Source organism: Rhinoderma darwinii, chromosome 2, assembly GCF_050947455.1.
Source record: "Rhinoderma darwinii isolate aRhiDar2 chromosome 2, aRhiDar2.hap1, whole genome shotgun sequence".
NCBI lineage: Eukaryota > Metazoa > Chordata > Amphibia > Anura > Rhinodermatidae > Rhinoderma > Rhinoderma darwinii.
The window spans coordinates 427,623,908-427,636,341 of NC_134688.1; the positions used below are offsets into that span (position 1 = coordinate 427,623,908).

General features: G+C 44.0%; 1 protein-coding gene across 7 annotated transcripts in view; it reads left to right on the top strand.

The window, feature by feature from the left end:
* ABR (ABR activator of RhoGEF and GTPase) overlaps positions 1–12,434 on the top strand; it is a 400,130-nt gene that overhangs the window by 239,898 nt on the left and 147,798 nt on the right. For all 7 annotated transcript variants that reach the window (XM_075854349.1, XM_075854352.1, XM_075854350.1 and 4 more), the window contains one exon: positions 5,877–5,981. In XM_075854349.1, the coding sequence (XP_075710464.1) occupies positions 5,877–5,981 (105 nt within the window). The remainder of the gene's footprint in view (positions 1–5,876; positions 5,982–12,434) is intronic.

A 12,434-nucleotide genomic window follows, 5' to 3' on the forward strand; every position in this document is an offset into this window, starting at 1 on the left:
CAACATCTTATTGGAATGAGAAAAAAGATGGCTGGGGTTCATACTCCTTTTATAATCATGGTCTTTGGACTGGCGGTATGTCGTTGTCGAACAAGAGCTTGGCAAAATCGGGTAGGTAAATATTAGGTCACTGGGGAATTGCACCATATGCCCCAGACACTGGCAAATTGTGCCAAATTTATTATGTTTTTGGCGCTTTTTACACCTACCTCAATAGTTGGTAGCGTTGATGAGAGAGTTGTGGCTAAAAATCATAAAATGCACCAAATTTATCACACGTGAGCTATTTTCTTGCACAAGTTATTGTACATGTACGCCATCTATGAAGTGTCCATGAAGTCTGCAGGATGTTTCAAATGTTATATCGTGTGGATTTTAGGAACAATGTTGCAATTTGCAATGTTCCCTTATGTCTATTTAGCCTGTGTAAATGACATAAGAGAACGTTTCAACCAATAAAAATGTTTAAAAAATTGACACTGTGTGAAAAGTGTAAAACTAAAGCTAATCAAGCTCTCATACGCCATTAGGTAAACATTCACAAACATTATTTGGTGTGAGGGCAGTTTGAGGATATATGTACATGAGAACTTTTTGACGATCAAAAAGTGCACAGGATCTTCCCATGAATTTCTTATTTTGCAATGTTGTTTGTGGGTGTGTGGTTTTACAGGTAAAAAACATTTAATGTACTTCACTTGGAACAAAATAAATGCATGGTTGAAAACTGCATCACAAAACCGCCTGCAGTTTTTTATTAGATTTTTTTTGACCATGCAGTCATACATTCGTACCTCTCAACCACCCTGGACTCAGCGGGAGAGTCCCGGATTCTCGGGCAGCCGGGAGTATGTCCCCGCTGTCAACCGTATCTGTGTCCTCAGGAACGGGGATTCACGCTCAAGGAGTAGCCACTGACGTCACTGTCCATATATGGACAGTGACATCAGGGCTTCCCTCTAGGAACGGAATGCCCGGCCTATGCTCTAGCTGGGGATTCCGCTCCCAAAGGCGCTATCTTTAAGGGGGTGTGGCACTATATAGGGACACTATCTACAGGGGACACTCTGGGTGCTCCCTACATGTGCACTGACACTAGGGGCAGCTAAGGGGGCATTATACTGTATAAGGACAGCTAGGAGGGCATTATACTGTATGGGGCAGCTTTGGGGTCATTAGGCTATATGGGCCCAGCTCTGGGGGCGTTATACTGTATGGGGGCACCTGTGGGCATTATACTGTATGGGGAAGCTCTGGGTCATTATGCTGTATGGGGGAATTTGGGCATACTGCATGGGGGCATCTGTATGGGCATTATACTGCATGGGAGAATCTGTGCAAGCATTATACTGTAGGGGGGCTGCTTTGTGGGCATTATATTGTATGGGGGCATTTGTGTTGGCTTTATACTGTATTGGTGCAACTATGGGTCAGTATACTGTATGGTAGCAGCTATGGCGGCATTATACCGTATGGTGGCAGCTATTTGGTATTATTCTGTGTGTGAGGCACTATGGGAGCATGATACTATGTGGGCTGAACCGGGTGTGTATGGATGGGGATTGGGTGGGATTAGAGGCGTGGCTTAAGAGAAAAAAAAACATTTACGCTGCGTGCGCCGCATTGCTTGTCCCTCTTTGTGATACTTAAGTTGGGAGGTATGTCACACACGTAAATGAATTATCAGAACATTGATCGTATCTGACTTATGTTTAGTTGTAATGCAGGTCAGTATTTCAAGGGTTTCTCACTTACCACTAGAAATATATGCCTTTCACTGTATGTTTTACCTATGTATATAATTACATTTCGTAACCTTACCTCAGCTAGTTTTACAGCAGGTCATACTGTATGTATTGTACCTTTCTGTGTTCTTCGAACTTTCTATCTTCAGGGTAAATTATAGCTAATCTCAGGCTTCTTGTATAATGGTTTTGTAATCTGAAGTTTTCCTTTACTGGTATAGTGATTACAGCTGAGTCAGATACCTGTGAACATCACGCGTTCACATAAAGGCTACGTTCACACAGGGCGGATACGCTGCATAAAGGCACACGGTGTATTTTCCCTGGCGGCCGCTGTGAATTGCGACTGAAACATCGCACCAAATTGTGGTGCAGTTTTTCGACCAGAATGTCCGCTGCGGAAAACTGCACGTACCAAAACGCATATTTACCCTCTAATGTCCTATAGACCGGCCTCCTGGGATGACGTTTTATCCCATGTGACTGCTGCAGCCTGTGATTGGCTTCAGCAGTCACATGGGATGAAACGTCATCCCAGTAGGCCGGGCTGTACGAAGAAGCACAGAATTCCGGCTAAGTATAAGATTTATTTATTTTTCTGAGTTTTGTGTTTTTTTCGGCTTAGGCCACATGCACGCGAACGTACTTTTGCGGCCGCAATTCAATTGCGGTCCCATTCATTCCTATGGGCCCATGTATACGACAGTGGTTTCCACGGTCCGTGCATTGCCCAGGAGCCTGGACCGCAGAAAGAACAGACATGTCTTATTACGGCCGTGTTCTGTGGTCCAGGCTCATAGGAAATAATGAACGCAGCCATGTGCACGGCCCGCGATTTGCGGATGGCTCGCGGGTGTCACTCCGCGGCCGGCAGACCCAAAAATCCCGGCCGTGCACATGGCTACGGTCGTGTGCATGAGGCCTTAATCGCAGCTTTTCCACCGCAAAAAAACCCTGTAAAATCTGCTATTTGTTACAAGTTTTACCTCCCGATTGAATTCAATGGGGAAAACCTGCAACACAAAAGCAGCGATTACGCAAATATAATTGACATGCTGCGAATTAAAAATAAAAAAACGCACCGCAGGTCCTTTTCTGAGAGTTTTTCTGTTCAGCATTTACGCAGCGTTTGGATGAGATTTGTTCAAATCTCATCCACTTTGCTGCTACTGTATTATGCTGTGGATTTTCCGCAACTAAATCCGTTGCAGAAAATACACAGTATCTACGCAACGTTTGGACTTACCCAAAGTGTGCCTTTTAGGGACAATGCACAGGATGCGTATTATGTGCGGTTTTTTGCATGTGGCAAAGCCGCAGCGTAATACAGTCCTAGCCTAGTCAATGAGATTCCAGGATATCTCATGTACACACTGCAGTATTTTTCCCCATGTAAATTGACCTGTGGTGCGGATTTGAAAATAGTCAGTATGTCCATTTATCTTGCGTTTCTGCTAGCGAATTGTATCTGCCTAGTGATGTGGAAAATCGCACCAAAACCCGCAGCATTAAAACGTGCCGAAAAATGCATCAAAATGTAACAACCGCACCGAAAAACGCACTATTAGGCTGGGTTCACACGACCTATTTTCAGGCGTAAACGAGGCGTATTATGCCTCGTTTTACGCCTGAAAATAGGGCTACAATACGTCGGCAAACATCTGCCCATTCATTTGAATGGGTTTGCCGACGTACTGCTGTCCAACGACAACGCGTAAATTGACTGCCTCGGCAAAGAAGTGCAGGGCACTTCTTTGCCACGTAATTTGAGCTGTTCTTCATTGAACTCAATGAAGCACAGCTCAAGATTTACGAGCGTCACAGACGCCTCGTAAATTACGAGGAGGAGCTTTTACGTGTGAAACGAGGCAGCTGTTAAGTCTGTCTTTTCACACGTAAATGCCTCTCATCGTGTGAACATACAGGTATGCGAAATTTCTGCGGTTTTGGTGCGTGTTTTCTGCAACGAAATACGAAATGTGTGCATTTAGCCTTAATGGAGATCTGTACATGTAAAACCACTAAAAGAATTGATTAATATTTGGAAAAAGTGTAAATATATTTTTATTTGCGTCAGAATCACTGCTTTTACTCTGCAAAAAAAGGCAACATCTGCTATCTGCAGGTTTTACATCCCATTGAATTCAATGGGGAAAACCCGTAGCAAATAAGCAGCAATTGCGCAAATACAGAAATGAATACCTATATAGTAACAGACCAAACGATAAACGTTCACGATAAACGTCCACTCATATCAAAAGAAAAACAAAGAATGAATACCCATGACTGTATGTGTGGACATATCACACATCCCAAAAAGGGACAAAATCAAACACCAAGTACACAAGTATTGAGCAAACACAATTGACATGCTGCGGATTAAAAAAAACGTACCGCAGGTCAATTTGTGAGCATTTTCTTCTGCTCATATACGCAGCGTGTGGATGAGATTTTTCAAATCACTTTGCTGCTACTGTATGATGCTGCGGATTTTACGCAATTAAATCTGTTGCAGAAGATCAGCGGTTTACGCTACATGTGAATTTATTCTACTTCTGAATATATTTTAAGCGATTATTTTAATCTGTTCTTTCTAATTCTGATTCTATATACAAAATATTAAATACTACATAATGTTGCAACAGGTGAACGCAATGTACAATTATGTTACATTATTTTGCTTATATTTTTATGATTTGACACTCGGGGGCCGCATATCTTATACTTGGTTTTCAGATGTAAGTCAAACTACAATATCAGGCGGCTTCAATTCTTGGAATGTTAGGCTGGGTTCACACTTTGCAGGTTTTTTTTTTGGTTCTTCCAGTGAGAGACAGAGTTTATCTACCAAAGCAAAAGCAAAGTATGTTAAAAACGCAACAAAAACTCACATTGTGAACTCAGCCTTATAATATACATCGATCCCTAACATGTTTTGGACATCTTATTCCGGAAATTCTCTGCTATTCTATAATCTAGACCGCTCCACACACAAGAAAACACTTTCCAAGATGTGCTTTTATGATGTCCCTCTATCCTTTCAGGTCTATGTTAGAAAGTCGGATCCTGTCCCTATTCCACCCTGTCGGGCAGTGGGACCCCCATTAAAGTAATACCGATAAGTGTAAATGCAACATGGTTTGAAATAGCTTATGTAAATATCATGGTTACTTTGAGATATTGTAACTTTGATGGAAATCGCCAATAATGGTGTGACTTATGTTGTAGAGCAGGGTAGTAAAGATTTCCACAGATGTGAAGACTATTTTGCTAAATAGACGTTTTCCGTAGAATGAAGCGGTCTTCTCCTTCGCTTTGTTGTGTTGCCTTTATTTTACTCCAGGTGGAGCTGAGACCCTATTATTATCACATCTGACACCCATCCTCACATTTAGGAACAAATATGTGGTATGACTCTCAGGTTACCTGCACTTCCACGATTTCCTAATTTGAGGTGGCCATACCCTTAGATAGCTGTTGGCCCACTGAGCTATTCCTCCTGACTTCCTACTCCCTATACACATTCGTGTTTGGCCGAGCATGCAGCTTTTCTCGATGGGGAGAGGGGAATAGGCTGCTGCCAGAAACCTCTGGTGGCTGCTTATCTCCCGTGAGATGAAAGGATCGGGCATGTTGAAATCCAACCTGCCCAATCTTCCTTTGTCCAGACACCTACCGCCGTGAAAGAGTCGGAATCTGTGGATTCGGCTGATGTACATCTAATGTATATGAGCACTTTTACTGGTACCTGTGGAAATGGAAAGTCCAGCACAGGTTCCTACTGTCCATTTAAAAAAAAGGAATGGGACCAGCCTGGGCTGGGGTGACCTACCTCCACATTTTTGATAAAATCTCCAAGGTCTTCCTCTATTGTACATTCCTCCTTGATTTAGTACACTATTTGATGCTTTATACAGAAATACATATAGAATATTTTTCTCTATTTGCATGTTAACCAAGATATGTTGAGATTCTTAACTTTGTTGTGCTATGGTCACTAATCTGCACTTATATACCAATATCGTCTCGTTTCTATCAACTTTATTAGGAAGCATTGTATTCATGATTTTATACATGTTATAGCACTGCTAAGTGTCCCCACGTATCTAAATCTGATATCTTTTATAACAGGGAGAAAGCGAATCTGATAAAGGGCTATTAATGAGAAAACTTGTCCTGTCTGGGGTCCTGGCAAGTGAAGAGATCTATATTAACCAGCTGGAAGCACTGCTTTTGGTAAGTAGGCTTTCATATTTCTGACTATGAATTGTCATAATATCTATCAATTCATCAAGTGTTGAATTATTAGTTTACAGCAAGTTGTGTTTTACCATGGTGAGTAAGCAGATTCTCAAGTCATGTTCTGTTAAGAGTAAGCCATTATTAAATTAGCCATTATTAAATTAGTATATACCCCACATTATTATGACCACCTCCTACTTTCGGCAACGCGTAGCCCATGTTGGAAGTGATGTGTTGTGGGCTGGCTTGGTGGGTATATAAGGTGTGAGATAGGCTGTCTGAAGACATATCACTCGTTGTTGGAATGGGTAAAAGAAGCGATTTATCAGAGTTGCAAAAAGGGATGATTATTGACATTCGGGCCAAGGGTGGCAGTACTTCTCAAACAGCGCAGTTTGTGAACTGTTCATATACTGCTATGGTGAAAGTGTATCGTGAGTAGACAAATGGCACCATTGGGAATAACCGACGTGGAAACTGCGGTGCACCACGTGCCATTGATGTGAGATGAACGTTGGCTATGAGCGTCAAGCTACACTGGAGAAGCTCACCATGAAAATCAACCAGGGGGCTACCGGATGTGTGTTTAAAACCGTTCAGTGAACCCTAGTGAGTATGGGGCTCCGAAGCGGACAGGTGGTCACTGCTCCTCTGCTAACAAAGGTGCATCGGGAAAAAAGGCTTCAATTTGCATGGCAATATTGTAAATGGACCACCGATGATTGGCAAAGGGTTGCCTTATCCGATGAGTCACGTTTTCTGTTTTATCGAACGGATGGATGTTGGCGTATCGGGCGAGAAACATCAGAGAACAAATACCCTGCAACCATTGTTGGAAGAACACAAGCTGGTGGCGGCAGCGTTCTGGTCTGGGGAATTTTTTTCATGGCATTCTCTGGGCCCACTCATCCATGTGGAAGGCACTCTGAACCAATTTGGGTATGAATCCATCGTTGCAGATCACGTCCACCCGTACATGCGGTTTGTCTTCCCTGGGGCAGATGGAATCTTCCAGTAAGACAATGCAACATGTCGCACAGCTAGAAATGTCCGACAGTGGTTGGAAGAGCATGACCAAGACTTCCAAGTACTCCCCTTGCGCCCTAATTCACCAAACTTGAACCCAATTGTACATCTGTGGGACCAGCGCGATCGTCTTGTTTCTGTATGGATCCTCCCCCACACATCCTCCAGTAAATGTTGGATGTACTGCAGTCAGCATGGCTCCAGATACCTGAGACAACCTACCAGCACCTTGAGTAACTCCCAGCCCGTCTAGCTGCTGCCAGTGTTGCACACGGCGGTTATTCTGGATATTTGCTGGTGGTCTTAATAATGTGATTCAACTGTGTATAAATGGACATTGCATCCAGAGTAAATTAAATAACGTGACCACATCAGCTAGTGGCTGCTCCAGACATTATAATACTATGGATGATGCCTCAATGTAATGCAGTTAATAGATGATGTGAGTAACTGATGTTACATTCCTGTGAATTCATGGTCATTGCAGAGTTCCCGGCCTTGTTGAAAAATGCCCACATACTGGACAGCCCCTTTGAATTTTACCACTTGGGCCTGTGGAAGCAGTTGAGCATTGGTGTTTGCTTACATATCTGAGACACTAAGCCTCTAGTTATATAGGCAGTGGTGTGACTTGAAGCTCCTGGGCCCCAATAAAAAAACAAGCAAAAGGGCCCTCCAACTTTCATGTGCCATTTATAAGGCTGGTGACTGTATGTGGAGGAGGGGCCTTTGGGCCCCCTCATGCAGTAGGGCTTGGGTGTGACTGTTACCTCTGCACTCCCTATAGCTTAGCCCCTGCATGTAGGGCAGCCATGCAGCCTTCTAGATAAAGAAGTATTTAAACAGACACTGCTTCACAACTTTGGGCCCTGCAATCTTCTCACAAGGCCTTATTTTAACAGCAAAATTATTAGTAAATGTGAACATTCAATGTGTTTCTTTATTTCAGACATATTACATATACCCTATTGTAGTTTTAAATGTCCCTCCCTGAACTTTAGAAGCAGCCAGTGTACATGGATGGTACATGAAAGACCTCACGTAATTTAATGGGCTTCTGGCATGGGGACTGTGCCATTATTCCATTCATTCACGTGGGGTGGGCAGAAAAGCATTGAAGGGGTGGCCTGGGCATGGGGTGGGTTTTCATACTGATAACCTCTCAACAGGTCATCAGCTGTTCCGGCTTCCTCCGTTCATATACTGATGACCTATACTGTGGGCTTTTTACAAATGTATGCAATCAGGTTGATATGTGAAAAAAAAAGGGAACCGTGCCGAGAATGCATTTTTATTTCATTGAGGGCAAAAAGCCACTGCCAGACCACTGTTGCAACAGTTTTTCTTATGCAGGAACAACGAAGCGGGAATGTTGAAATCACGCATGCCCGATCCTTCTTTCCCCCCGACATCTACAATTATGGGAGTGTCTGGAGACCTCGTCACATTAGATCGTCCGATCCTGCTTTGATCAGCAAGATTGGCCAACTTTTCTCTGTGTATGGTCATCTTTAGGAGCTCTCCTAATCCATATAACAATAACAGAATCCAAAATTAATAAACCGATCATTGTATCCCATAAAAACCTACAGGAACGTTAGTTTGTTTATGATTTGAGCAGAACCTATTGTTAAATGGAACCTCTCACCTCCCCATGCATGTGCATCTGAGTGCAGCATGTAATTGGGAGGGCTGCACAAACCCTGGGGCACTTTTTTTTTTTCTACCTCCCACCGTTCTTTAGCTATCGGTGCCGTTATATTTGGCGCACGGTATTTAACCCCCTGAACAGTCAACGGGGCGTGTACTGTCAAGGGGGCGTGTTACTATGGCTGTGACACTGTCCAATCAGATATGGACAGTGCCACAGCATCAGAGTGTGTGCGATTGCAGTCTTTTCACCCGAACAGGCAAGGGGGCGTGTCAGTGCTACGGACAGAGCTGTGGAGGGGAGAGCGCGCTCTCATCTCTTCTGCTCTTGTGAGAGATCAGTCTTGTATTGTCTGCCAAACTGGCAAGGGGGCGTGTCACTGCTACCTACAGTGTAAGCACTCCATAGATCTTACACTGTTCGTAGCAGTGACACGCCCCCTTACCAGTTCGTCAGACAAAGTACAAGACTGATCTCTCACTAGAGCTGAAGAGATGAGAGCGTGCATGCGTGCTCTCCTCTCCACAGCTCTTACACTGTCCGTAACACTGGCACGTCCCCTTGCCTGTTCGGGTGAAAAGACTGCAATCGCACACTCTCTCATACTGTGGCACTGTCCATATCTGATTGGACAGTGTCACAGCCATAGTAACACGCCCCCTTGACAGTACACGCCCCCTTGACAGTACACGCCCCGTTGACTGTTCAGGGGGTTATTTAAATATCGGGCGCCAAATATAACTGCACCGATATCTAAATAGCGGTGTGAGGTAGAATAAAAATGTAAAGTGCCCCAGGGTTTGTGCAGTCCTCCCCATTACATGCTGCACTCATCTGCACATGTATGGGGAGGTGAAAGGTTCTCTTTAAGGTTGCGTTTTATTTTTTTTATTACGGTTGAAGTTAAACTTTCCTATGAAAGTAGAAAAGCAGCACATGAAAGTGCTCATTTCAAAACTCTGCAACAGACCTCTATTTATATATGTGACACTTGTAATGGATGTCTTATGTGGGCTTCATTAAAGGAGTTGTCTAGTTAAAATAACAAAAATAACATTTTCATGCAGTCTATTAGGGAATTCTGAGTTATTGCAGCGGGTCTGTTCAGGATCCTCATCTCTAGGCTAGATTATAGAGATTAATCTAGCCAATTGCTCCGTAAAACCTGTCCTGTCCTGCATTACTCTGACAACCCATTGTTTTGAATGTGCACTATGTTTTGCCTTATTTCCCTTGTGGTGGCGCTGCAGGGAAATTGAACACTTAAGGCCCTTTTACACAAACCAATGATTGGGCAAACATGGCTCATAGCAACGATTTTTCACTATTGCTGCCCTGTGTAAACAGGGCCGTGATCAGCCGACAAACAAGCAAGCGTTCAATACTTATGACAGGAACTAATCGGAACACAAAGCTGGAGGACCTGGGGGCCTTCATCAGCACTGTGCAATCGAGTTGCAGGGTGCCAATGGGCTATCGGAGGGGGCGTCCCTCTATTTCTAACGGCTTGGATTCTACGGTCGCTATTGACTGCGGCAACTAAGTGGTTAAACGGCCAGGATCCAAGTTATCTCTGAACTCTGCTTTCACAGTGAGGGGTCGGCTGTATGTTACTACCTACTTTCGCTGAGCATTTAGTGGGCTAAGCCTTTGAGCCTGCTCAGATGTTGCCGAGGGGATTAATGAATGAGACTGATACAGAGGGAGAGAGGACCCTTCCCACAAGGGCTTACAATCTACAAGGGAAGGAGGAAAGAGACTGTAGGTGAGGATAGAAGCTGTTCATCTGGTCTAGTAGTGGCAGCAGGCTGTAAACTTTTCTGAAGAGGTGGGTTTTCAGGTTGCCTTTTGAAGGTTTTCATGATGAGAGGGCTTCTGATGTGTTAGGAGTAGAGAGATCTAGAATACGGGGGATGGATGGGAGAAATCTTGGAGACGTTGATGTGAGGAGCAGACGAGGAGAGAAAAGAAGGTGGTCTTGTGAGGACCGGAGATTACACGTGGAGACAAATCGGGAGATTAGAGCAGAGTTTGTGGACGGCCTTGTATGTCATTGTTAATATTTTGAACTGAATTTTCTGGGAAATGGGTAGCGAGTGAAGGGATTGGCAGAGGGGATGGGTAGATTGACTGGGCAGCAGAGTTAAGAGTGGTAGATTATAAGATGGAAGGCCACAGAGAAGGATGTTGCAGTAGTCTGGGTGGGAGATAAGGGCAAGTGCTAGCATTTTTGTTCACTCAAGGTTGAGGAAAGAGTGGGTTTAAGAAATGTTTTTGAGTTTGAGGCAATAGGAGAGGCGGTTAGGGCTTGGATTGTGTGGTTTAAAAGACAGGGCAGAATTAAAGGTTAGCAAGCAGCAGACTTGAGACTGGGGAAAGTGTTGAGCCGTTAACTGATTGATCGTTTTGGTAAGGGGGTTTAGTGAGATGGGGGGAAAGATGAAGTCAGATTTCTCCATGTTGAGTTTTAGAAAGCAGGAGGAGAATCTTACTGATGGACACTCTGGTCCTGGTGTGACCTCTCTGCTATCCAGAGAGGAAAATTTGAATATCATCAGCTTAAAAGTGGTATGACGCATTTACCTGTATCACAATACCTGAGGGTGGGGCTAGACAGACTTTTTTTCTGCAGTGAATGATAAATCAATGTTCCTAGAAATGCATTGAGTAGCTTTAAATGGGTTTTCCAGCCATTAAAAAATAATTGTCATTTCTTCTTGCTCACTGTGAGTCGTCGACACGCATTTAACGCCGATACACAGGTATTGCAGCCTTTTTTCCAGTTGAAGTGAATGGGAGAAAAAGCTGCAATACCTGTGAATCGCCACTAAGTGCGTGTTGAAGATTCACAGTGAGCAAGAAGAAATGAAGGGGAAGCAGCACTCGTACGAGTGCTGCGACCCCTTCTAAACAGCTGATCGGGGGTCACTGGAGTCGGACCCCGACCCATAAGCAATCGATGGCCTATCCTCCGGATAGGCCACCAATTTTTATTGGCTGGAAACTCCTGTAAAATCTCTTCAAAATCACTCCAGTCAAGTGTGTAGCCCTGAAATCCCAGCATGTAGCAGAAAAAAAACACTAGCATAGCTTTTGTCTGGAGCGATTTTCAAGAGTTTTTCAAGCTACTCAATGTATTCCTATGGACAGCGATTTATCGCTCACTACAAAACAAAAGTATAGGTCTAGCTCCAGCCTCAACTAAGCGAACGTTGGGTATGGTTCACACCTCTGTGCTTTGTGTAGTTTGGACGAGCATACGCCTCCTGTTAGATTTGCATTAATGTTAATTCAATTCTAATTCTGCACACACAAAATGTGGAAGTGCAGAGGAACAATCGTTCTCTTCAGACCATTTGACAGAAACCTCTGTTACGTTTCCTTTATATAGTGTTGGCTGCAAAGCTTCTGTTGTGCAGCTATGCCTTGTGCCATTGTATGTACACATTGTGAAATATTAGGGTCCTATTACACGGCCCGATGTGACAGCTCGTTGATCGGTGCTAGTTTGTTCCTTTCACACGAAGCAATAGTTGGATATGTATAGGGACGACCACTCGTTACTAGGATCACTCGTCCTCATGTGCTGCCGACGACGATAATTTTTAACCCGCGTAAAATCTTTTTAAGTCGGCAGTTCGAGGTAGTGCTTCTGAAGTGCCGCCTTTTCACGTCGGCACTTCATAAGAAGTTATCCCGCATCGGGTGGGCTGGTTGCGAACAGCCTCGGGCTTCAGGGCATCGATTGGAGACCACTAGCTGTGATCTCC